Raw genomic sequence first — 27,173 nt, 5'->3', positions numbered from 1 at the left:
TTAATTTCCAATATTAAATTCTTTTAGCTTTTGAATTTTATTATACTATTTCGTATACTCCTAATTAACAACCTCTAAGGCCATTACAATTTTTAACCGTCTATAAAGTAATTTATTAATTTAATTAATAATTATTATTAGAAGGACCGTCCTCTATTTTTATTCCGGGTTTATTAATCTCCGAAAATAATATTTAAAGAGTAATTCTAAGGGGGATTTTCTAATAATAATATAAAAATAATTATTATACGTTTACTATACTAGTATAATTTTTTCGGCCTAATTAACCTACTCTATATCGTAGAAGATTCGAAAGTACAATTTTAAATTTTAATTTTACCTTTCCGTTTATCCGTCTATTTAGGGGTATTAAATTATATTAAAGCATTTACAAATATTTAGGAATTTATAATAAATCTTCTAAAATTAATTTGTAAAAAAATTACCTCTATTCAATATAATAGAATTTAAGAAATTAAATTACTAAAAGATATTTTATTAGAAGAGGAATATAAATTGCCGGATATTAATTATCTTTTATATAGGGATATATGAAATATATTTAATAAAGTAGTTAATAATAATAAGAATTATATTATAAATTTAATTAAATATAGGATTAAATAATTTTAGTATTCTAATAATAAAGTTATACGAAATATTTTATTAAAGGATAGTAGGGATAAATAATAACTTTAATAGTTTATATAGCTAGTAATTATAAAGTTTAGCCTTTTAATACGCTAAATATTCGCGGATGTGTAATTCGATATCGATCGTAATAGTAGGCTAATAATAAAATTAATTAATATATTTTAATATTTTCTTTTAACCTAAATATTTAATTATCGTTATATTATAGTAAGTATAGAATAGTTTAACCTATATTCGTTCTAGGATATAGATTTAGTATTAATATTATAAAATTCTATTTTCCCCTATTTTTTAATTCTTTACCTATTTCCTCCCTTTACCGTTCTTTTATATTTTCTTAATAATAAATAAGTTTTCCTTTTATACTTCTAATAATTATTATCCTAATAGTAATAATTACTTTTTATCCTTTTATACCCTTACTACTATTATATACCCGCCTATATTTCTTATAATAATATTTTCGTCCTCCCTCCCCAATTTAGTAACAACTTCGCTTACAAACTTTACCCTCTTTTTTACTACTCTATCCTCTCTATTATTATTCTTAATTTCCTTTCGTTTCTTCTCTTCCTTATTTAATTCGTCCTCCCCCTACAAACTCCGTCTTTTTTCCCGCAATTCGACCCTTGTATCCTCCAATACCCAACCCTCTTCTATTTCGCCTATATTCTATTACTATTCCTTTTCTTTTATTACCGTCCTTTAAACCTCCTTTTTAATTAAAATTATCTATTTTATTAGTATCCTTACTATTCGATTTTCCTTTATTATTTAACCCTTTTTTTACCCCCTTTAATAATTTTTATTAATAAGTAGTTACCCCTTACCTCCCGTTCTTCTCTTTATAATTATAGCTTCCTTAATAACCTATCCGCCGGATTTAATTTCCCTAAATAATATTTAATTTTAAAATTATATACTATTAATTTTAATACTTATTAATTTTACTTTATATTAATCCGCTCCTTCTTTTAAAAATACTATAGGTTTAAATAATTTATAATTATTAAAAATAGTTTACCTATACATAATAAATATTACTTCTATACTTTTAATATTCCTATAATTATTAATAATTCTCTATCCCTAACTCTATATCTAATTTCTTCTAATAATTTTTTCTTTAAAAAGAAAGTTACTAAGTATTATTTATTACTATATAATTGTATAAGAACTATCCTAATTGTAAAGTCCGATATGTCTATCTCTATTTAGATTTATAATACCGGATTAAAGTAATATAATATAAGAATTTTTTAAAAATAGTTTTTTAAATTTTATAAATACTTCTCCCACTTCCTTTATAAATTCGAACGGCCTCTATTTATTCCCCTTTAGTAATTCTATTAAAAGTATAATTACTTTGGAATATAACATTACAAAATATTAATTGAATTTTATAAATTTTAAAAAAATTTAAATATTATAAATATTTATTGGAACCTCCTATTCTATAATTATTACTACCCTTTTTAAATTTATTATTATATTTTCTAGGGAAATAATATATCCTAAGAACAATACCCACTTTATATAAAATTTATATTTATTTAGGTTTATATAGAGGTTACGATTTTATAATCGTTAAAGGACTTTTTTAATATAATTAATATAATCTTTTTCATTTTTATTATAAATTAAAATATTATTAAAGTAAATAATATATATTATATCTATTAGCCCTATTAATATATTATTAATATATATTTAAAATATTACTCATATATTTACTATTTTTATTAATATAATTAAGAATTTATAGTACTTATACTTCGTATAAAATACCATCTTCTCTTTATTTCCTTTTCGAATCCGAACTTTATAGTATACGTCCTTTAAATCCAATTTTATAAAGACTTTAACTAATAATAAACGATTTAGAATCTCTTAAATAAGGGGTAATACTATCCAATTCTTTTTTGTAACTTTATTTAGTATTTTAAAATTAATATAGAGCCTTAATCTTTTACCCTTTTTTAGAATAAAAATAATAGGAGTGCCCGTTAAATTAATAGAAGGATAAATTTACCTTTTTTAGAATATTTTTATTAATTATTTATATAATATTTTTAATTCTTTAATATTTAATATATAAATTAATCTTTAAAGCGCCAATTCCCCTTCAACTAAATTAATATAATATTTTAATTAATTATATTAAAATAAGGGTATAACCGAGGCTTTAAATACCAATTAGAATTCTTTATATTCCAACGGGATAATTAACTTAGGGATAGCGGGTTTATCTTCTATTTCCTCTAATAATTCTAGGGGTTGTAGTAGCGCTAGTTCCGTAGGGGGTATTTAGGTAGGGTAAATATTATTAAATACTATTCGAAAAACTTTTACTAGGGGGGTAGGGACCGGAGGCGATTCGGCCGACTCTATTACAATAAGTAAGGTTACAAACTTTAATACTAAAGAAAAGGGGATTTCGAATAGGATATTCGTATATATAGGAGGGTAGAAACCCTCCTTTACCTTTATTATTTCCCGAAAGTCTAGTAGTAAAATTGAATTTTATTATAATCCTATTAAAATAGTTATAATATTGTATACTTCTTTTACTAATATTATATTTAATATAAGATTACTAGTTTTAATATAAAATTAAAACGACTGTTACTATTAATTAATATTGGGGTTCTATTTATAAAGCTAAAAGTAATTAAGGATAATTTCTACAGCCAGAGATTTAATTATAGTAAAAGTAATTTATTTTATCTATTTAGTATTATAGGAGTTACGTATTTTAATAAAATAGGTAATCGTATTATATATAAAAATAGACTAGAGGGAGAAATTAATAAGATAATAGAATACTAAATTAATTTTCGCATTCAATAGGAATAAATATTTACTAATTAGGTTTAATTCTATATTTAAATTTATTAATCCTCGCGTACTTCGCTAATTTCTATAAATCTTTATTAATAATTTTATTTCTAAATATATTTATAATTTATTTATATTATTTTAAATAATTACAATTACTATTTTAACCGTAATCAGTTTAGCGTTCGCTCTATATAAGGGGGTACCTACGGGAATAAGGTAATTCTATATTAAATAATTAACTTAATTATAATTATAATAAATTCGGTTTAAATACGCTACTATAAAATAACTTATTATATTATATTTATAATAAATATTTAATAGCTTCGGTTAGGTATACTAATTATATATATAGCCTTTCTAATAATTAAGGGAATAAATAAAATTGGAATTTATTTAAAAAATAGTAGGGGGGCAATAGGGAAAATTAGAGGGGTTATTACTATAAAACAATTAAAAAGGGATATTCGAAGAAGAGGTAGGAGGGTACGAAAATAAAAAAAATAATAGATTATACTTTAAAGATATTTAATATTAATAATATAATACGGACAGTTTAATACTTTCTAAGCCTTTTAATTATTCTATATGTATTATTACTTTATTTATTGTATTAATACTAACAGTTAAGAGGATATTTTATTTAAAGAAGGAATATAATTAATTGGCCTAAATAATAACCTAAATATATTTTAATTAATTATATAATAAATTAAATTCTTTAATATAATAATAATTATAAAAGGTACAAACAATTTCCAAGGTACTTTACTATATATATTCGAATTTATTAAGAGCGGATTATTTAATAACTTAAATATTATTATTATATTTAATTTTTAAGAAAGTACGGAGGTTATTCTACGTAGGTATATTATAAATAATATTGTATTTAAGCTTACTATAAAGAATTAATATATATTTAATTGAGACGCCCATACTTTCAGAGCTTGCCCGGCCGTTGTTGTGGGCCCGAAAGGTAATATGGAAGATCCACACCAAAGGTCGTAGTCTATAGGCCCACTCCAACGCCGCAAGCGAGGAAGGCGCAGCGTATCTATCTATAATAGGCCAGAATGTAGAAAATTACCCGTCTTGGCAGTCCCAAATAGGAAAACTTGGCGCCAAGCAGGACACGGTTTGAATAGTAGAACGAAAAAGCCACTTTTTCCTTTGCAACGGAGATTCCTCCTCTATTGTCGCGTGCATTGAAATACACATGGTGTCAAAATGACGAGAAAGAAAAGGCGGTCATTTTAGTACCGGTTACACTGTAGTGCACACGATGGTTGTTGAGAAAAAAGTAAAAGAAATCGAAAATGAAGATTTTGGTTGCGACCGTAAGGTCCTAGAAATAATTAAGTCCTAGAAATGACTAAGTCCCAGAAATGATTAAGTCCCAACCCTGGAAATCCAGGGGGGTTAGGGTTAGGGTTTAAAATAGAAAATTCTAGAAAAGAGAAAAAAATGAAAAAAAAAAAATTTGAAAATTTTGCCTTCGAATTTTAATTTTTTCTTTTTTTTTTTCTTTTTTTTCTTTTTTTCATTACCCTTTTTTTTCAAAGGTAAATAATATAAGGAAGAAAAACTCGACAATTAATTTAAATAACTATTAAAGCTCTGTAGCTTAGTGGTTATTCTTACTACTACCTTTTTCAAAGGTTACCTGTTCAGTTCAGTTTTGAGTTTTTTTTTTTTTTTTTTTTTTTTTTTTTTTTTTTAATTATATATTAAGTAATTTCTAGGGGCGTCTCTCTGTCTCCCCTGGACATTGGCTCCGCCCAGGGGAACTGTATTTTTTATATATTTTTAGGATTATCCTTAATATAATTAATAATAAATAAAAGGGAAGTATAGGGGTATTTTCAAAAGTATATATCGATATTATAAAAGTAGTTCCGTAATTATAAGAAGTTTTTGCCAATAAATTTAATAATATTATATTTAGGATAGTATTTAATACGGACTAATATAATTACGGTTAGTAAAAGGGTAATTACAACGACGGCTACCAACGAAGAAGTAGTAAGGGGAAATATAATAAAAATACGAATTTAATTATAAAAAAAGTAATTTTAATAATAGAACCCGGTAGGGATAGGGGGGTAGTTTCCTATTAAATTTTATTTAATAAGGCCTACAAATACAAAATATTCTTATTATAATATATACGAAGGGAAGTAATAGAGGAGGAATTTAACTATAGCGAACTGAAATTCGAATAATTATTATTTATATACGAATTTATTAATTTCTAAAGTTTGGGGGTACGAATAGGGAATTCAAGGCGGCGTAAGAAGGTAGTCTTTATTATTATTTTCTTTAACAAATTTTATAATAGGTTAATATTATTACAATAAAGGCAAAGGAGGTTAAATTATTTTAATTATAGTAATTACGGGGGTAATAGTATAAGAGGGATAAAGAATAGTTTCAATAGTATAAAAAATAGACCGGCCGTTATATATATATATTTTAATAATATTAGTTCAATTCCCGGAAGAAGAGTTATTAATTTATTAGGAATATAAGTAAAAAGTAAATTAAAGTAATTATAATTATAATTATACGTAGGGGACAGTAAGTTAGGGGTTAATTTAAAAATATATTAATAATTACCGACTATAATAAAATATATTCTATTAAACTTCTTTTATACTTATACAAACTCTATTCCTCCGTTAACGAATATTATAGAGCCTTATACTAGTCTAGCGCCTCGGCGCAGTGCCGGATTATCCTTCCTACAAATCCGACCCAATATAGGTATTATTATAAGTGATCCGACGCTTCAGTTAACGAAGGGGAGTAGCAGCCGCTGAGGTGCCTCTGTGTACGAGCTTTTAACCTCCTAACATATATTTCGTTCTAGCGTGAAATTTAGGGTTCTTTACTAAAAATAGAGCTCTTTAGTTATTACTATAAATAATAATTACTAATATAGGGTATTTGTCTTATTTGCTTAGTAATCATTATAATTAAATCGCCTCCTTAGTAGCCTATATTTGCCTAATTAACTCTACCTTATAGGAGGATAGAATTATAGTAATTTATTTTTTTAAATTCTAATTAATAATAATACTATTAACGTTAAGTATATAACCGGAAATAAATTGGCGTATTTAGGAATTACTAGCCTGATTTACATTAGTAAAATTAGTGAGGGGTTTAATATTTCTAGAATATATTAATTCGAACCTAATAGTATTATATAAGTACCTAAAGATTCTTTTAATTGCGCCGATATATATTATAATAGGTCTTATTATATACTAATTATAAAAGGATATTACGAAAGCTATATCCGGGCGTATCCTAAATATAGCGTATATTAGTAAGCCGATTATATTAGTATACTAGGTTTTAATTTTATCGTCAATTTTAAAATCGTTAGATAGTTCTACTATTTTAAAAGTTTAAATAGGTATTTTAATTTAAATAATATCCTAAAGTCCGAATTATTTAATAATCTTTTTAAAATAGGTTTTCTAAAATAATCTAATTAACCGGTTGCGGCGGTCGTATAAAATAGCTATACTTTTAGAATAAATAAAGTCCTATATCGGATATTTTAAAACGTTTATTAAGGGCGTCCTTTAGGGATTGTACTTTAATCTTAATTAAGCCGGTAATAAGCAAATTATTAATATATATTATAATATAAATATATCCTTTAATAAATACCCCATTATCCATACTAAAAGGTAAAAAACTAAGTTATTTTAAAAAGGTAGACAATATATTATACTAAATTCGTAGCAATTGCTTTAGGCTATATAGCGCCTTATTAAATTAATATATAAGGTTCTTATCCTAGTTAAAGCTTGGAGGCTATTCTATATAAATTTCTTTATTAATTAAATTATAAAGAAAAGCCGTCTATATATCTATTTACTCGAGTTCCAAATCGAATATAGCGGTAATTACGAAAATAAATTTATAACTTATAGGTTTAATTACCACTATAAATATTTTATTATAATTAATACCTTCTTATTATTTAAAACCCCTTACTACCTATCTAACCTTATAGTAAATAATTTCACTATTTATACCTATTTTAATTTTATAGACCTATTTTCCGGAAAGGATACGCCGGCCGATAGGTTTGGGCACTACCATAGATTCTATATTTTATTATTTATTAAAGAGTTATATTCACTATCCATTATTTACTTTCAATTTAATTAATAAAAATTTTATAATACTTATTAATAAGTTTTAAGTTTAAAGGGTATATCGTTATCTATAGCGATACTAGCTAGTATATAAAGTAGAGAAATAGTAATATTGAGAATAAATATTAAAAGCAATAGCGCTTATAATTTAGGGTAATAATTAGTAACTTCTAAAATATATTATTAATTATAGAAGTAAGAGTCGCCTTTAATAATAATTGTATTTTAAATTAATAGTAATAATAGTACTAATAATAAAGAGGGCGCTAATAGTAAAGAGGGTACTAATAGCGAAGGGGGTACTAATAATAATAGTAAGGATAGTAGTACTAGTAATAGTAGCGGCTCTTAGGCTTTATTTATATTAAAGAAATCTAGCTATTTAAATACGCTTAATTCTCCCTCTAATTAAGTAGGCGGATTACTGTAAACTCCCCTAGAATAAAAGACTCCTCTAATTCTAGGGTTAATTATTAGTAGGATATATAGTTTAATTTTATATCCGTTGGCGGCCGTAGAATATTAAAATATAGTACGGTCCGTAATATAAGGAATTTATTTATTAAAAACTATATTATTCGTAGTAATAATCCGGTCGTTTTTAATAAATACAATATAATTCCGGGAGCCGTTATAGCCTAATAAACGGTAGGGAACCCTAATAAGATTGAATTTTCCTTAGAAAACCTTTCTAATTAAGCGGTAAAACCCGGGTAAACTTAGTACCTATAAGTAGGAGAAGTCGGATTTATTATTAAACTAAGCTTCGTAAGGGGTTCTACTAATAATAAAACTTAGCGAGCGATTTCTTAAATATATAATAGATTAGACTAAGTAGGGCTAATATTTAGGGGAGAGTCCGGTTTAGTAAAGAAGAATAATAATTCGTTTTAATAGGATACTATTTAAACGTTCGGCTATATTATTCTACTAATACTATTCTATAGCCGTATAATATAATACAATATAATAATCGTAGTATTATACCCTTAATACTTTATGAGAATTCTCCCCCGTTTAGTCTAAGTAGATATTAAGAATTTTATATTCCGTTATTTCGTAGTGATTAGTTTAACGAATAAATACTTTATATAAATCTAATTTTCTTTTAAGGGTATAAATCTATACGAATTACGTAAAATTCTTTATAATAATTAACTAATAATGCTCCATATTTATATTATTTAAAGTAAATAGACCGGTAATATTTATATATACTTACTCTAATAATTGGGCGCCGTAGCGAATAGTATTAGTATAAAAAACCTATTTTAATTAACTAGCGGTATAATTTTTATAGAAATAAGCCGCTTTAACGGGTTTTATACCCGTAGATATTATTTGTAGCGTTCGTAGGTTCCCTTCGCTGAAGTAATTGAAATGATAGTACTATAATTATATAATTCTATTAAATAAGTAATATACTTTTAAGGCAATACCGGTAGAGGCGGAGCGGGTTATTTAATTAAGGAAATATAGGCCCCTAATTTTAGACCTTAAGAATTAAAATTAATTATCCGAATAGGTAGTTAGACGATTGTTCCAAATTGCGATATTATAAGAAATATCGGCCTTTTGAAGTTGGAATATAGAAATAAGGTTATAAGTAGCCGTAGGGTATAAATATATATTAATTAGTAGTAAATAACCTAGTTTACTATTTAGAACCGTTCGTACTTTAAATGTACTATTATAGGTAAGTATAAACAAAATATTACTAATCTTTAATATAAATAGGCTATTATATAATTGAAGTAAAATAAAATCGCTTTTATAAATAAAGTAATTAATAGTGCCCGTATTAAGGATGTGAAGTTCTTTTAGGGAGTTTAGAAATTTATTTACGCTTCTTATAATAAATAAAATAGTAATAATTAAACCGAAGGAAGACCCCGTAGGGGGTATAATAATAGTATATTATATACTAAATATTACTATTACGTCTAATTATTCTGAAAAAAATTTAATACTAATTAGTTTAAATTAATTTAGAGGAATAGTAAAATAGAAGGATCCCTATTAATAGTACTTAGCTGGTGGCTTATTGGATTTGCTAATGAAGAATAAATTATTAGTTTCTATATTAGAGGTATTTAAATTAGTGTTTCTGGCCGATAAGTAATTATATTATTATTTATTAATAGGGTTATTAATTTTCGGATCCTTTATAATATATTTTCCTAAATATAACCCCTTAGACTACTTGTATAATTCGGGGTATTATTTAAAATAATGGTTATTATTATATTTTAGGTCTTTATAAATACTATATAGGGACTAAATAAATTTTTACTTAAATCCTTTTATAGTAGTTATTCTAGTAGTATAAAGAACCTTTTCCTCGGTTTGGTTCTTATATTTAGTTTCGGATATTTATACTTTGGCTAATACTTTAAATAGGGTTAGACCTATATTAAAAATTTTTCTATTAATTTAAATAGGTAAAAGCCGGTTATTTTAAAAAAGGTTATCCCTAAATTAGTAATACTAATCGCTTAATGTATATAGAAAATATAGAATTAAGAATAGTTTAGGGATTTTTAGTAATTTATTAAAATAAATTATATCATCATAGATTTCGGTATAGGCCGTATAATAATTACTAATACTATTATATTAGGAGAATAAGATAGTTTCCTATTTTTAAATTAATTTTTAGTAAGATAGTTCTGTTTATTTATTAATATAGATACTCTTAGTTAGGCGTTAAAGTACTTGATAAACTATATAAATTAATTCCAATAGCGGTTTTAATTCTTTAAAGGATAGACGAATTACCCTATTAGTAAGTACGTAAATAATTTTAATAAATTACGATTAATAAGTACCCTAATTAATATAAAATTTATAATAATTACTATTCTTCTAGAGAGGATTTTGTAGCGGAGATTAGTCTCCGGTAAGGGCCGCCCTAAAATTAGCAATATAGATGTAATTATAAATAGCCCGGTCCTATTTTACTTATTCTTTAATATTTTTTAGGATTAGAATTTTTTTGTAACCGGCGGTATTCAAAGTAATATTTATAATTGCTACTAGAATTTTATAATTTGAAAGTTCGGGATAATTCCTAGGTATTAAAATATAAGGATTAAAGCGAAGTAGGCAATATAATTAGTTAAATAATTAAGAAGCCCTAAATATTTAAGGGGTTAAACGATAATAATAGTAGTAATAATAAAGGTAATTAGGAAGAGTAATATAAAAGTGATTTTAATAGTAGTAAAAAAGACGGATCTTTAATATTTATAGAAAATATATTTAGTAGTACGGATATAATTTCTTCTATTAAGTATAGAAAGTCGGATCGATTTAAATATCTTTTAACTATCGGTAATCTAATTTAAAATTACAAATTATATCAATAATATTTATAAATTCGGTAGTAGTAGTAGTTATAGGTTTTAGGACGGTTATTGAAATTCTTAAGTTTTAATATTATATTTCAAATATAGTTCTAAATTCTAAATTAATCTAAGGTAGATAAGGTTATAATAAAGAATTTAATTATAATAAATTAATTTTAATATTTTTACTAAATAGTAGTAATTTTAGTACATTTCTAGTATTCTAAATTTTAGGTAACTAAAATTATAGTAGTAGTTTGGAATAAGTAGGGTAAATATACAGTTCGGATAGTCCGTACGTCGGTCTTAGCGCTACGAGCGCGGCGGTCTCTAGTAACTATAAAGTCCTAATTTAATATAAATATAAAAAATTATTGTAGGGTAAGAGAAGATAATAAAAAATAAAGTATAAATTAAATTTGAATTAAGGGTAGGTAAAGATTTCGGTATATGTATAATACCGGGCTTATAACTTATTGAAGTGAAGTAAGATATTACGAGGGTAAGTAAATATAGTAGTAAATTTATTAATTAAATATTAGAGAAGAGAGAGAGAGAAAAGGAAGGAGCGAGAGTAAAGATATATATATAAGATATGAAACGAGAGCGAGTAAGTTATCCATATGTGGATCGAAAATGTAATACGTTCAACATCTGTAGCCTGTAGTAGTGCTGTAGCTGGCGCCTTCCGGCTGTGTTAAATAGGGCTCTTCTACTCCCTTCCAGTTTGCAGTCACGTCCCGAGTTCGATTCCTGGTCCTCAACTCTTTTTTTTTTGCTACTTTTTATATTCTTTTTCTGTCTCTTTTTTCTATATGTATGTTCCGTTCGTTCCCTCCCGATCTTGCTCGACGACTGCCACAACTTCACGGACGAAGAAGGACCTTGCAAACTTCTTCTCTACATACAATGGGCTACCTGTGTGGTGAAGCCCGAGTTCCCAATACTTTAAGTATTAAAAAGATCTTGGACAACCAGCCCCCATTACTCGGCCGCCGGGGACTAGCCCACGGGACAGGAGTTCCTAGACCACTTAGCTTCTCGCTTCCAGCAGGGCAACATCGCGCTGTCCCCGAGAAGGCTATGACAGTTGAAGCAGGGTAGTAGCGGTGAATTTTCGAAGTTGAGATTCCAATCCATGTACCGTGTCGATACCTATCTTGGACCTAGAGTCCGGACTCGCTGATTGGGAAGGTCTGTCTTGATATACACACTGTATACGTAATACGTGCTCCCAAACTTCACATCGTGGTATTAACAAAGACGATCGCCGATGAGCAATTATCTTTTACTATCTGAATAAAAGTATGCTGAGAACTATACTGCCGCGGGTTGGGTAAGCTAGTGTGACAAGCTTGACTAATGTCGATTCGTTGCAGCTATACTACTACATAAGACAGCGACATGTCTTCGAAGGGAGTTGGCAACGTCAATATTAACAGCTCTCCTGCTACAATAACAACCGGAATGTACCTAGGGACAGCATAAGACTTGAAAGACATACTAAATATTATACAAAGGAAGAAGGACTAACAAAAGGAGGTACGAAAAGGCTTGATTCTAGCTCTCTCTCTCCACAAGTGTCAGATAGTGCAAAAGCGGACTGGATTATCAGGGGACATAAAGCTTTGTAGGATCGACAACACTAACGGAATGCTAGGTTCCGTGTCGTGCTGTGATGCTTGGAAAAGAGAAGAAGAAGGGATTTGATTCTTGAAATGGAATTGAAAGGGAATCGGACCTGACTTAAGGAGGATAAATGTTTGGGAGTAGAATAATGGAAAAGAGTCTTGTGTTGGCAAGAATGACAAGGTGCAGGTGCTTTGTGCTGTATTTGAATTCCCATGTCCTGGAAAACGAGCCGGTTACTTGAGGGAGGTGCCCAAACGTGACTTGGTATAGAAATCTTTAGGAAATCCGTCTTGAAAATCCGAGAGACTTGGAGTTAGCTTTGGGAGCGCGGGTTGACAAGCCTGTTAGATGGTGGGCTTGATGCGTTCTACTGTCGTGCGATAACCTCCTTTCAGGTAATGTGTTATACGGCGAGTCGCAGAGGCCGACCCGGGGACTGTCTAAGATCATATATAGTATAACGGGAAACAACGACCACAAGAAGTTAACTCGCTTATATAACTTAAGCAAAAAGGAGCAAAAAAAAGAGTTGGGGACCGGGAGTCGAACACGGGACGTGACTGCAAACTGGAAGGGAGTAGAAGAGCCCTACTTTGCGCAGCCGGAAGGCGCCAGCTACAGCACTACTACAGTGCCCCACGAACCTATGTCCAGTGTTCCTATAGGTGCTTTGTCCCAGCTCAGTAGGCCCACTGTAGCCCCACGTAGATACGCAAGCTGCGCACCACGCCGCTCGACCACCGGTCCATTGGATGTGTTGAATGTTTGGTCTGAGTTGGTTACTTATTAAGCACTCTCCCTCGAGGTGCTTATCTAGACGTGGCACGTTGAGCCCGGGCAGCCTTCGAGACTTCGTCGCTCACAACAACGAAGTACCGTCTCTAAGCGCATTGGTTGACAGCAGTACCTTCTGTTTACCTCTTCTACGGCAACATGAAGTTGGCCTTGATGGATTGGGAACAGCCATGGAGTTCCTATGTTAGCTGCGAATAGTACGGAGACCACTGTCCGTGAACATGCGGCATCGTATTGTAGCTGGGAGGAAGATCAACCTCACGCGTGAAGCTGGACGGCGAACTTGAACTAATACACGAGACAACACGTATGTGAAGGATTGAACTCAGCCTCCAGACACCTTGCTTCAAATTGGCACGGATGCTCGAATCATTCAAGGTGGGCACAGGATGTCAACATCAAGTCTGCCTCTGGACATGAACTTCATCCCATGTTTTGACAAGTGAAATTTTCCATCCACCTTTTCACACATGCCTGGACGCGTAACTTTCTTCGAACACACTCGCTACATTTGCCCCGCAATCATTCGAACTTGCCATCGCGATTCACCTACCTGATTGTCCTGTCTTAGCAGCTCAGGAAGCTACCAACCCACCAAGTGCGACAACACTTTCATTTCGATACTTGAAGTTGTTGCTACGCGTCCTGTCCGCCAGCCTGGATCATAATGCCGAGAAAAAGAAAGCTACAGAGCAGCCTGTGGGCAAAGGTCAAGACGCTGCGAGAAGAGCAAGACTATTGGGTTAGTACCTCGGACGTGAATGCCGCCAGAAAGCGCAAGTTCATCACCAGCAACTTGAACCTTGTGTAACATGATCACTCCTCAAAAGGAGCGTTCGTCGACACCCCAGGACGCGCATATTATATCGCTACGCGAACTTGGTCTCTTCACAAAACACAAAATGCCCGATGCTAAAGTTTACCGCTCCCAGACTTCCATACCAGTAACCTGACTTTTTCCGGCGCCGTTTTCCTCACGAAAAGCAAGGAAATAGCAAGCGCGCAGGCAACAGCTATCACCGCTGCTGCCCATACCTCGACCCCCGATGACATAAGGATTGCGATGTTCACGGATGCCTCTCGGCCGTCTGTTCCTGGTCCTGATCCTGGAGGATACTCCCTTGTCTTCGACAACTTTTTTCCAGGAACCACGCATTACGGTCAACACGTAGAGATGGGCTGGTTCATGCCCGAGATGGAGGACACCACCATCGGAGAAGGATTAGGCATTGCCCAAGCCTTTGAAGTGGCCCGCCGGTACCTCGACAACTGCAGCAGCAGCGCCAGCGAAAATGTGGTGCGATCGGTCAACATCAGCATCATATCGGATGCCTACACGGTCATAGACATGATCGATGGTGGGGTCCCTCCTCGAAAGAGAATTCACGCCAAAATTTGGAGCCTGATCCGCCAGAAGAGCCATGAGCTCCGCTCGGTTTCGGGAAACAACGTGACGGTTGAGCGCCGTTGGGTGCCGGGACATTCTGATATCCTCGGAAACGACCACGCGGACCACACGGCGGTGAGGGCCAGGGAGCTGCAACGAGACGTGTTCGCCGTTGATCTGGTAGAGAAAGAAGTCACCGCCGGTGTGGACCCTCGCATGCCCCTCGGGCTACACCTCCAACTCGTAAACGATGTTACTACCTCTAGTCAGGAAAGGAGCAGACCTCGATCTCGAATGCCGCTCAAATTACCACGTACCCCCTGGGAGCCAAGAACAAGAGCTTCATGTTTTATGGAGCCTGGCCGTCGTCTTACGCTCATGCCGGCGGATCACTTGCTCATCGCCATTCAGCTTGAGGAGGAGTTCCAGCAATGCCAGAACTACAGGCACCAGGAAATTGTTGATATGGACTTTATCGACTTGCAACTCAGAGAGGACTTTCAGCAGTGGGAAGCCCATAGACACCAAGAAAGTGTCAACATGGGGTTTATCTGCCTCCAGCTCCAAGAGGAGGACCAGAGATGGTCTCCTGTATACGAGGTCCGGGAACTTGCGCTCCGGGAACTACCTCTTGTCTGTCCAACGATGGATTTGAACGAAAGTTTGAGTGACGAAATGGTGCAAGCAGCGGTTGGTTGGCAATTGGTGACGGAGTTAAAGGATGCTTCGAACAGAGTTATAACTCCCCTTGGCGTGCCTCTGTTTCTCGTGGCTTCTTAAGACAGGCTCTCCTCGCCATCTTGGGGCCAGTGACTGAGGTGGAAAGTCTTTCTTTTCCGTCAGCGCCCCCGAGAATTTCAGGGTTTAAGAGTGTGCAGTGAGAAAATCTTGGTCTTGAACGGCGTTGTCATTGGGCTTTTTTCACTCTCTCTTTTTTTTTTTTTTTTTTTTTTTTTTTTTTTTTTTTTTTGCAACTAGTGTTTCGTTGTATCGCATTCTTGCAAGCGCATGGTGTACGGTCTTGTTTTCATCTTCTTTTCATTGAGATACCATGTTGCGGTCTAGCTTTTGTTGAGGCGACGGGGTCCAGCGTTTGTGTAATTCCTGTATCTCATTGTTTGTATGGACCATATCCCTGTACAAACATTTGTCGTAGCATATCATTTGAGGCATAAGGAAAAACGAGTGTAGGATGGATAAAGAACGGGCACCAAACTCAGCCCGTTGCGCCAGGACTATAACGACTATTCTGTGAGATTCTATCAAGGTACCTTATACCGTGTGTGTACCCGAGTTTTGTCTAGCAAACAGAACTACGATCTAGGTATTCAACTGGAGCACGTGTCTTCGACACTAGAGGTACTCTTTCTCTGCATATTAACTCCCCGGCGTCTTGAGACTGTTGGCTGGAAGCTTCAAGTAGAACGAGAAGATAGAGGAGTGAAGTCTAGGCTTTTATTACATTATCGAGTAGTATACACACGTACCTACACACCCCCAACCGATATCCCTTTGTCTTCAGACTCAATCATTCATAGTCTCATGTCGTAATGCCATGCCATCATCCGCGTTTATGCCTTTGTCGTCAACTTGAATCCAAACTTCCAACTCCTCAAGACCATAAATACGCCGCTGGCAGCAAGAAGCATGACACCGCCGAACACCCATATTCCCGTCCAGTTGTTATGCCCATTATGACCAGTCTGTTGTAGGATCGCGCCGGTGCCGGGACCGCCGATGAGGGTAGCGAGACCGAGGAAGGCATAACCCAGGCCGATTCTGCTGCCGAGGCGGGACTTGTCCTTGGTGAGAGCGATGTAGCAAACGGTCGGAAGGGCGATGAAGACGCCGGAGAAAAAGCCAAAGAGGATAGCGACGACGATGATGGCCTGAACACAAACAACAGTTAGCAAAGTCTCTCCAAAAGACTGCCTGCCACGGAAAAGCAAAGGGAAAACTTACTCCAAGACCCTTGACACCGATCATAGCCAGCGTCAAGGCGCCACAGACCATCGCGCCGGGAATCAAAATGTTGAACGGCCCGACCTTATCCGACAACCAATTCGGCAGCGTCCGACCAAACATGCTCGCAGCATTCAAGATCGGCACAATATAAAACGCCATAGCCGGATCCGTCGCGCCCGTATCCAACCCAAAGAAACTCAGGTAAAACAACATGACATACAAGCCAATAAAGCCTACAAACGTGCCAAAAGTAAATAACACGTAGGGCCCATCCGTAAAAGCCGACACGTCCACCAGCGCCCTGACCTTTCCGGACTTGGTTCTCTGCTTCAGGAAAACCACCGGAACCATCAACGTCGCGAGCGCAATGAACCCAATCACGCGCACGCTCCACCCGTATCCGATCCGATCAATCAGCCGGTAAAACACAATCGGATAAATGACACCCCCAAACGAACTGCCTGCCGCCGCTAAACCCGTCGCCAGCCCGATTTTCGTAGAGAAATAACTCTGCAAAACCGTCACGCCCGGCGTGAACATCATGCCTGCGCCCAGCCCCACCACGAACCCCTGCGCCAGCAAGGCCTGCCAGAACTCGGAGACCAGCGAAAGCATCATGTGGCCGAACACGACGCCGAAGGCGCCCACGTAGATCAAGTACTTCAGGTATCCCCTGTCGTATAAGGGGCCGGAGACCAGGCCGCCCAAAAGCACCATGAAGGACTGGATGGAGCCGATCCAGCTGATGTTGGAGGAAGAGACGGAGCCAGGCGGCTGGAAGATGGATTCGGAGGATTCGTAGTAGGTCTGGAAAATGCCGAACGTGTTGAGCAGGCCCCAGGTGTTGAAGAAGATGAAGAAGACGGAGACGACTTGGAGCCAGGCGGCGAGGCCGCCGTTGGGGGGCGGGGGGCCTGCGTTCCATGCTGCGGTGGTGGGGGGCGGTTGTTGCTTTTCGGCATCGGGGGCGACAGAACTTGTGGCGCCGTCGGTGAGAGGAGGAGCGGCTGTTACGTGCGGGGAGGATTTCTCGGAGGAGGCGCGGGAGGGGGAGGAGATGCCGGTTGCGGTGGATTGGTCGGAGAGGTTCCCTTCGGCGTCGGTGGAGGGGCCGTGGGTGGTGCGGTCGGGGAAGGTGGTTGGTGCCATTTTTTTTGCGGTCGCGAAAATGCACGCGAGGGCAAGCGTGTTGGTATCTTGACTTGACACACACCGGAGGGATTGTCTTTGTGCCGGGACGGTTGGTCCCTGGACTGCACGTCAAGAAAGGTTTGCGACGGATGGACGACAGATGGGAAAGGGAAGAGATCAAAGGAAGGCTCAGACGAAGGGGGACATGCAGCTGGGTCGGTAGCATAGATATAGTGTAAAGGAATGTTAGTCGGCTCGAAACCGGAGTTAAGCATATCAATGGAACCTGACAAATCCATCTGCAAAGGACGACCGAATAAGCAAACCATTGGCATCCAGGTTTGTAAGTCGCATGCGCGGCGGCAGGGTAAAAAATGTTAGACCAATGTTGGTTGGGTCGGGGAATATTTGACCCTTGCATTTTGTTAGGTAGTAGTAGTTTTACTGGACTCGGCAATAGGTCGGGCATACGAGCAGCAGTCTGACACTGACACACATGCGGTCTGTCTGTCAGCGTAGGTATCAAGCAATCAATTGACAGGAACCACACAATGTCAATGTTGTATCACAACACGGATATTCACTGTATGTCGCAAGTTACATATTTGCCGGCCGGCAGCACACAAGTGCTCCGAGATACCGTTATCTATCCCACCCATGTTTTCTTTGTGATAGCTGCAAACAGATCACATCAGGGCCCAAACTCTTTTCGAACTTTTCAAGGCTCGGACATTGATGCTTCCACAGCACCACGCTCCGTCCTCCGACTCCGTCCTCCGACTCCGAACAGTCTGAGTCATGCGCCGAACGCCTAGCGTACTCGTTCCTGGCGCTAACCAACACCCATCACCGACGACCCAGTTTCGATGAACCACGGACCCACACCCTCGAAATGAATGGCTTCGGTGGTGATCGGAAATACGTTGTACAACCACCCATCATCCCTGATTCGATGACGAGGGAGGACGGACTCGACCTGCCTGGTCCACGAACGTTCAAACAAGCTATTGCCTAAAAGGCTTGGCTCTTTTTTCTCGGTTGTGCGCCGCCGCATTTCTTTCGCCGAGTGTACTGATCGCCGCCGAACCTGCCACCTCAATTTATCGGCAAGGGGTGCGCGGCCCGCTCCCGATACAAGCTCTTGAATGACTGACGGTCGAACACTAAAAAGATGTAGGGCCACTCGGCGCTCTGCTCGGTGACCGGCCTCATTCATGTTCATGATCGATCGATCGCGGAACCTTTGATGTCTGGGAGGTTGGGTTATGCTGTCCAGGAATGCCCAGGTGTTTTTTGCGGGTGGAGCGCTGGACCCTGTGTCATGGACGACTCAGTGGGGTTCACGGCGCTGTGGGTACTGAGTGCTGCGGCGCTATCGGGTTGTTGCCGAGTGTAGTGGAGTTCTGTGGAGAGGACGACGACGACCTCACAACAACGTCGAGCCTTCCACGACAACGAGACTTTTTACACGGGGGTTGCGCACAGTCACGGACTTGAAGGGTATAGTGTCTTTATTTCTCTTCAACCTCTCATAAAATGGTAATTCATCATCCCAATTCTTCCTACCAGCTTTCCTTGCTATCACACGACAAACTCTCTCCTCCGTCATTCCCTACCCTGACCCTCTCTTTCCCTCTTTTTGACATCCATTATGGCAGTTACCTAGCGGACACTCCTCCACCAGTTCTCAACTGAGCTAGGGCTGGACCAAGGTACTGTACTCACTTCCTCTTGGCCCCCGAACTTGTCGAGCTCGGAACAACCACCGTTTCAACGGTCGTGTACGACGTGCTTGAGCTGCTAGACGTGCTCGATGACGGCTCGCTGCTAGTAATGCTGGTAGTGGTAGTCGACGATGGCGTCTTCTCATACGAAGTTGTCGTGGAGGTGCTGCTGGGTGGAGAGAGGTAACTGCTTGTGTCTGAGTTGGAGGACGACATTTTGCCGGGCAGTTCGAGCGTACTGTTCTTTGAAAGCGTTCCGGCTATCGATAATGTTGTTATTGGAGTGTAAGAAAGGCGTGCGATACTACCAGAGATAGTGGCTGGTAGTTATACCGATCCACAACACACTGGGAATCGAGTGATTGCCCAACTTCAAAAGATAGGGAGTGATGCGTCAAGGTCATCTCATTTCTCGATATGCATTCGCAGGGTATTCGAGAGCCGCGAAGCATGGGACAGGAAGCAACAAGTGTTGATAACGTCGTGTTTGAGCCTCGTTGTTCAACTTGTAACTTCCTCTTGCTACATGTGTCCCATCACTACTCGCTCATGTCTCAATACTCAGAGAAACCCCCATCTTTTCCTCTTCACATCATGTATCACACGGGACATTTACAAGACGTCACACTTCTCCCCCGAGCTTGACACAGATCCCGATGCAGACCCGGACCCGGAGCCCGAACTCCAAATATTGCCCTTAGACATGTACAAATGGTTGTTCCCGTTGCTATTCTCTGAAGTCGACGTAGAGGAAGAAGAGGGCTGATTAACTTGCCTTTGACCGGTGGTGGAGGTGGAAGTACCGGTTTCGGTGGTCTTGGTGGAGATAAAGGGGGCAAACATCTTGCCTGCGTCAGCAGAGGTGATTATATGTTAAAGCTTCACAGGCTAGTTGGTTGGCGTTGTGTTTTGTTTGCTCAAGTTCGTTGGCTGAAGGTGTTGGATGAGACTGGAGGTTGAGGTATTTATACCTTGACGAATTCAGCGAACAGATGTTCCGCAATGTTTCAATCTGAATCGACAGGATTTAGACATTGGCCAACCATTTAGGAGTGAGCAAAGCATGTTTGGTATAGCTACCGAATGTATGCTTGGGTCTAGACCTCCATTTGGACTCGAAGCATCGCGTTGATCGACTTTTGGCTTATGAGGATGAGATGAGCAGATTTGGAGATCAAAGCATGCCAAGCTACCTCTAGGTATCCTCGGTGTACAAGAGCTACTCGACTGCAATGATCGATTAACGGCACAAACAACTCCGTATCTCTTCTCTGTTAGAAACTTTAGCAGTCAAAAGTGTTGCTATAAGTAGCACGAGAGCCGGTGCCTTCTTATGCAACGGCCATCATTCAATGCAGCCATCTCCAGCTCCAGTCACAGATTGACCTCCATTCACACCGTTAAAAGACCAAAATGTCATCATCCAACACCGACACCTCGACCACCACCACGAGTGGTGACAATACACCCTCCACTTCCACCACAACCCAGACCAACTCTTCCACCACTACATCCTCATCCTCATCCTCCACGTCAACGACTTCAAAGACCACCGATAGCTCTGGGTACTCCTACATTGAGCGGCTCAGAATCGAGGGACAAGCGCAGTACTGGTTGGGGCCGGAGAAGAAGAGCAGTTAGAATGGTTGACGCCGGGAGGTTCAGAGCAAGAGGGCTGTAGGAATGGAAGTGAGGCAAGAGTGGTGGCAAACCTAGAGGAAATCAGGAACAAATGAGTACCAGTAGGATGCGCATAGTGCACTAGAGAAAGGATTACACTAGAGTGAATGAATTGAGCTTTGCGCAGTCTAGACTTTGCAGTAGCCTCATTGACCCTCTAACTGGTGAAGATGAAACAAAGAGAAACTCGTGCAATTTCACAAGCCCTCTCTGGATTGGCAACCGCTAATCCGCTAAGATGAGCAACGAAACCTTAGATACACGCTGTTACACATCTCCTCCCTGTATCAGTGTTCAACGCTCCAACTCAACGCTATAAGGAGCACAAGGACCGCCGCTTCCTCAGCAACCATCATCTACTTCACAAAGTTCGCAAATACATCCAGCTATAGCACGGTTAGCATTGTTCCTATCATCGAATCAAACCAGCAAAACATTAAAATGTCCTCCTCGTTCTCCTCCAGCACTTCCATCACCTCCACTAGTACCACCACCACTGGCTCGACGGTTCGACCACTACTACGACCACTTCCACTGGGTCTACCACCTCCTCCGGCACTACCTCTACATCCTCTAGCTCATCTACCTCTACCGCTAGCCCATCCACAGCCACGTCGTCCCCCTCTACTACGACAAGTTGAAGGGTACAGTAATGAGAGAATGGAGGGAAAGGTGAAATAACGGGAAGCACTGTGCAAGAGCAACCGAGGGATGAAGAATAAGGTATTTTATGCTGGGAGACACGAGGGGAAAGGGAATAAAGGATGGGAATAAAGAAAGGGAAGAAGGGAAACGGCTGTCAAGAGGTGGGGTAAGCAACTCTAAGAGGGAGCTGGTGAGCTAGGAGAAGAAAGGAAGATACCTCTAGAGTGGCATGACTGTTAGGATGAATAGATACATTAGCTATGGGTTCCGTTGGAACAGAGTTTCATTTTACCCAAGTTGAAACCTTTCACGATTGTAACCAGTCAAAATACAAGGGAGTATCTGCTGGAGAACACGGGAGGTAAAGTCAGCCTCTTAAGCCCATCATCAGCAACAAAACTACATCAACAACTGACGCTCGAATAGTGTAGCGGTTATCACGCCAGTCTCACACACTGGAGGTCCCAGGTTCGAAACCTGGTTCGAGCATCTCTTTTTCACTTTTTTTGCTGTGACATGACTTTGGTCTTGGTGGTTGGGTGCCCTGACCGCGTCTCTTTTGTCCGTGGCTTCCTTTCGTAGCCTCCTTTTTGTTGCTTGAGAAGAGATACTAATGAAGCCTTTGATAGATCACTGAGCTCTCTACGTGGATACAAGCATGTCTTCAAGGGTTTGTAGCAGAGTTTATATTTCCCAAGGAAACGCAAGACAGCCCGCGAAGACATGGTGACCAGTAGCGCCCTGACCATTCTCTCAACTTCTCCTCACCTGCCCGACCACCACTCCAGCGGCCGGCAACGCGTCGGTGTCCTAAGACGCGACAGGTAGTATACTCTCCCGACATTATCTTCGTTTCTTTACCGTGTCAGACTTTCTCTTCCCTTCACCCATACCACAGTCAACGAACTTCTGACTGAGCACCTCAACAACATCTCAGCGCAGACCGACGACGACATTCTACCAACCAGCAACATTGCAAACTCTCCAGTGTCTAGTTCCCAGCAAGGACTCAAGTCTTTACCCACCATGTATCCTCATCGTCGCGTGCCAGAAGGCCAAGGCGAACATGTCTTCTGGCGCTCCAATACAGTTGACATCCCCGACGACGTGATCGATCCCCAACTGCTTGCAGAAAGCAACCAGAGCGATGCCGCTGATCAACCAAGTCTCCCTCAACAGGCACCTCAGCTGCTTGTAGAAACCAGCCAGAGCGATGCCGTTGAGCAGACTAGTGTCTATCAACACCCGCCTCTGGACGTCCATCAGTACAACCCTCAGGTCGAGCTTCAACCCAACCGTCACGTTTCCCTTCCTCCTGGGGATGGAAGTATCTCTCAACAGCAGCAGTTGGGCCTCCATCATCCCAACGCTTTCTCCAACCCTCACGTCAATCCTCAAGTGATCTCTCGGTTTAACTCTCAATCAAACCCTGAATACAGCCCTCAGGATCACTCTCCTTCTCGAGATGGAAGTATCCATCACCAACAACCGTTCAACCCTTCTTCTCTCGCTTACTCTCCTCCTCAAGATGGTCGCGTCTTTTTCCAGCAAGCGGCATCGAGCCCATCACTCCCACGTCACTCTAACCGCATGTCGCAAGGCGACGTCCGAGCCTTCCCGTCAGCCAGAACACCTCATTGCCAACAAGACAGAATTGTCAGAGCCAACGTCCAATCACCCGCTAAAAGCAAGTCGAGAGCCTTTAGTCGCGGATTCGGTCAAGGACCAATGTCGGAGGCGGATGAGGGTCCGTTCCGGTTCCAGGACGAACCTGACAGCAGCCCGTTGACTTCTCTAACCGCAACCCCAGCCAGGCCTTCAAGACCAGACAACAGCGACATGGAAATGGACTTGAACGATTGGGAGTCCGGTCGAGAGGCTGAGGTTGGGATTCCCAGCTCAAGCCCTCCGCAAAACAACGTGACACCAAAGCGCGTTGGTCAAGGACAAGAAGAAGACTTACAAGGACGTGAGGGACAGTATCAGCGACCGCGAAGGTACAACATAGGCTTGCTGCTGGAAAGCGTGACTATACCTTCAGTGGCAGACATGGAGATCGAGGAGGGTGTAGACGAAGCAACAAGCCATGCGGATGTGGAGTCCGCATCCTACGATCCTAGCCTCCAGAGACGGGAATCTCAAGAGAGTGCCAGACCTAGAGCTGCCAGCCTGGACATCGTTACTCCTCCACGGGGCAGCATTTTACGGCGCTTTGCTCCTGGAACTGGGCTATCTTTCCCATCTGGAGTACCTTATTCGACTCGTTACTCCGACTATATTCCACCCCCCGAAGACTTTTGGCGGCCCATCTTTGCAGCACGACCTGTGCTTCCGGGCAGAGACTTGGCTGTTGAGCGTGGCCGATCTTTGTCCGCAGATGGGAGGACTCGTACTGACAACGTCTCCGGACCGCAAGACGGTGAATCTTCTCGACATGGCCAGCACCTGAACTCTCAAACCGAAGGAGTGCGACACCACACGAGAGCAGCTATCCCTGGCCCCTCAGCAACTGCGAGTACTGCGCCCCATAATCCGCAACCAACAACCTCAAGACATGGACCCGCGAGCCTGCCTCAGGACGCATTACAAGAAACATCAGTAAATGAAGTTGTAGAAGTTACAGACCCCATACTCACCCACCGCCGTGGTCCACATCGCCATCACCTACGCCCACTCGCCCCTAACCCCCCCATTGAAGACAAAGGAGACACCTCACCTCAACCCCCTCACCGCGATATTACATGTACTCAGCAGCACACCCAAAGCAACGACCAAACCCAGCAACCTCGATTCACCAACATGGCCCAATTCCAACCTCTCCTCGCTCTCCCACCCCCAATCCAACACCCCCTCCTCCTCTCCCCCTTCCCCCCTCGCATCCCGGGAACCCTCACGCCCGCCCTCCTCTCCCTCGCCATGAACCCCCCTCGCTCCCTGCAACTCGGCACCACCGACTCCCTGCAGCCCCACCTCCGCGCATGCGGCATGCCCGTCCTCTACAACGACATGTACCCGCGCGCTCTTCCCATTTCGGTACGTCGTGAACCCTTCAACCGCACCGTCTTCGTCGAGGCACGATACCTTTCTGTCATCGGACTACTATACCCTAGGGCGGAGTTCATCGTGAGCAGAATCGCCGAGGGGGTCGGAAACCAAAAGGTGGAGCCGAATTCGGGGGTGATGATGGATAAGTGGCATGTGTATAAGGCGGTAAGGATGAGTGGGGAGGAGATGCAGAAGTTGGGGGTTTGTGTGTGGAGTGAGAAAGTGTGTGGGGAGTGGGAGCCTGTTGTGGAGGAGCCCGAAGGAAGGGAGGTGAAGAGGGTGAAGAGGATGGAGGTGGTGGATGAGGATGAGGATGAAGAGGAAGAGGAAGAGGAGAGTGATAATGCTGTTGTTGTTAGCGGTAGAGCGAAGGGGAGTGAAAAAGAAGGGAAGGAGAATGTGCGAATGACAGTTGAGGAAGAGCTTGACGAAGAGTGTGAAGACATGGAAATCATTGATGCTGGGGAGGTTCAGACATCCAAGACGACAAACAGGAAAGAAAGGGCCAAAGAAGTGCAGGTTGCCGACAAGAAAGACAAGGGCAAGGAAATCCTGCAGGAGAATAACGACAGCGGTAATGCAGCTGCGCCTCCTGCACCCACAGGTTCATCAGCATCTGCATTTCCCCGGCGCTCCACAAGAGTTCAAAGTCGACAGGCCAGCGTAGAGGAAACCGCCAGCACCAAATCCGAAAACACAACAACAGCGCCTTCCAACCTCAGTGGCAAGACCATCATCACCCGAAAGTTACGAGCAATCCAACTAGACGAAACCGGCGCCACCATCACCCCCAATCCCAATCCCGCCCGACCAACCAAGACCCCCAAACCCCGACTTTCCACAGCCGCTACCACAGCCACAACCACAACCACCAAACCTCCCATCACCCCCTCCCACCGCACCTCCTCCACCCCTTATATGATCACCCTCCACCAACGGGACTACCCCCTAGGCGGCGTCGCCCGCATCCAATGCACTCCCCAAGCCCGGCAAGTAATCGAATCCATCCAAAACGCCTTCGGCGTCCAACACCCTTACGAAGTCTGGCGCCACAAAGACTACACGGTACATGACCCCGACACGGGCGAGATCACGCAGCGGTACATCAAGGTGTTGCGCGGGTACGCAGGCGACGAGAATACAGACGATGGACTGATGCGGTTGTTTCTTGATGAGATGGACCAGAGGATCAAAGACAAGGCGAAGAAGAAAAATGAAAAAGGGAAGGTGAAGGATGGAGAAGAAGAGGAAGGAAAAGATATGGCGGCTCTGGAAGAAAGGGTGGCGTGGAAGGAGAGGTATTTGGCGTTGAAGCGGAGGGGGAAGAGAGCTGTTGCGCGCGCCAAGGGGAGGAGGAGGGAGGGGGAGGATATGGATTTGGATTATGATGAGTGGTTGGAGGAGCGCCATGAGCAGGAGGGGGAGTTGATCGAGAAGTGGTTTGCGGAGCGAGAGGGGTTGGTGGAGGAGGAGGAACTTGCCAGGAAGACGGTGGAGTTTGCATTGTTTGAGTATGGAGGAGGGGATGGACTTGCGCTGGGGAAGCCTTGAGGGTTTGAAGTCTAGACGTAGCTGAGATCAAGGCTATCGGCTGAGATGTTTAGCTCGTGGACCATTGGCACTTGTTAGGAGTTCTGGTCGTGCAAGAAATAGCCTTATTGCTCCTCCAGCGCTGTTTCTTCATGATACTTCTGAAGCGGAGCAAGAAAAACTGTAAGATTCTATGTAGGCATTCGATATTTTCATGCAGCTTACAGAGAAGCAAATGAGTCATTTTTGCAAATTTACTACCACACAGTTGCATCCTCAATATCCAGCGATGCACTTGTGATAACTCAATGCGCTCATCTGGTACGCTGGGCATGGATCTAGTACAAGAAACGTCAGCGGGACATGCCCCAAGGATCAAACGAAGCGACAGACAGTCGAATATTCAAACATACCTCACCCTATACTTGAGATAACATGCCAAAGAAAGAATTTGCAGCAAGGAAAATACCCTATCACCCTTTACACATCAGCGTCCTCCAGTTAAGGGCATGTCCTTTTCCACAAGAGAACTGATTGGACATACCCACGAGCATGGAGGTATCTCGGGGGGCAATGCTCGGCCCAAAGACTACAACGTGCCTCAACGATTCGTATTAGC

General features: G+C 40.0%; 6 protein-coding genes and 1 non-coding gene across 7 annotated transcripts; 5 read left to right on the top strand and 2 right to left on the bottom strand.

The window, feature by feature from the left end:
* Nucleotides 1-14,116: 14,116 nt before the first annotated feature.
* B0T23DRAFT_315515 (uncharacterized protein) lies at nt 14,117-15,614 on the top strand (the record flags this gene model as incomplete). The annotated part of the gene is made up of 3 exons (XM_062834860.1): nt 14,117-14,189; nt 14,380-15,026; nt 15,252-15,614. Coding segments are annotated over 3 exons (1,083 nt in total), but the record flags the coding sequence as incomplete, so codon positions are not given.
* A 469-nt stretch (nt 15,615-16,083) lies between these two features.
* On the bottom strand, nt 16,084-18,306 carry B0T23DRAFT_357413 (major facilitator superfamily domain-containing protein). Its single transcript, XM_062836194.1, has 2 exons — nt 16,797-18,306; nt 16,084-16,723 (listed from the first exon to the last, which is right to left on the bottom strand). The coding sequence occupies exons 1-2, from the start codon at nt 17,946-17,948 to the stop codon at nt 16,406-16,408; spliced, it is 1,470 nt and encodes a 489-aa protein (XP_062692563.1). The 5' UTR covers nt 17,949-18,306; the 3' UTR covers nt 16,084-16,405.
* On the top strand, nt 18,210-18,945 carry B0T23DRAFT_395525 (uncharacterized protein; the record flags this gene model as incomplete). Its single annotated transcript, XM_062838192.1, has 3 exons — nt 18,210-18,273; nt 18,391-18,445; nt 18,678-18,945. The coding sequence occupies 3 exons, from the start codon at nt 18,210-18,212 to the stop codon at nt 18,943-18,945; spliced, it is 387 nt and encodes a 128-aa protein (XP_062692562.1).
* A 325-nt stretch (nt 18,946-19,270) lies between these two features.
* B0T23DRAFT_412278 (uncharacterized protein) lies at nt 19,271-20,871 on the bottom strand (the record flags this gene model as incomplete). Its single annotated transcript, XM_062839479.1, has 3 exons — nt 20,271-20,871; nt 19,785-19,958; nt 19,271-19,355 (listed from the first exon to the last, which is right to left on the bottom strand). Exons 1-3 carry the CDS (start codon nt 20,495-20,497, stop codon nt 19,271-19,273), a joined length of 486 nt encoding a protein of 161 aa, XP_062692561.1. The 5' UTR covers nt 20,498-20,871.
* A 196-nt stretch (nt 20,872-21,067) lies between these two features.
* On the top strand, nt 21,068-21,295 carry B0T23DRAFT_404236 (uncharacterized protein; the record flags this gene model as incomplete). Its single annotated transcript, XM_062838878.1, has 1 exon — nt 21,068-21,295. The coding sequence occupies one exon, from the start codon at nt 21,068-21,070 to the stop codon at nt 21,293-21,295; it is 228 nt and encodes a 75-aa protein (XP_062692560.1).
* A 1,100-nt stretch (nt 21,296-22,395) lies between these two features.
* B0T23DRAFT_t220 lies at nt 22,396-22,468 on the top strand. Its single transcript has one exon. It is a non-coding gene; the product is annotated as a tRNA-Val (tRNA).
* A 537-nt stretch (nt 22,469-23,005) lies between these two features.
* B0T23DRAFT_316163 (uncharacterized protein) lies at nt 23,006-26,575 on the top strand (the record flags this gene model as incomplete). Its single annotated transcript, XM_062834908.1, has 1 exon — nt 23,006-26,575. One exon carries the CDS (start codon nt 23,006-23,008, stop codon nt 26,573-26,575), a length of 3,570 nt encoding a protein of 1,189 aa, XP_062692559.1.
* Nucleotides 26,576-27,173: the final 598 nt, after the last annotated feature.

Source organism: Neurospora hispaniola (assembly GCF_033458365.1).
Source record: "Neurospora hispaniola strain FGSC 10403 chromosome Unknown B0T23scaffold_4, whole genome shotgun sequence".
NCBI classification, from domain to species: Eukaryota; Fungi; Ascomycota; class Sordariomycetes; order Sordariales; family Sordariaceae; genus Neurospora; species Neurospora hispaniola.
Note: the sequence above shows the minus strand (reverse complement) of the source record. Positions and strands in the feature narration are given on the sequence as shown.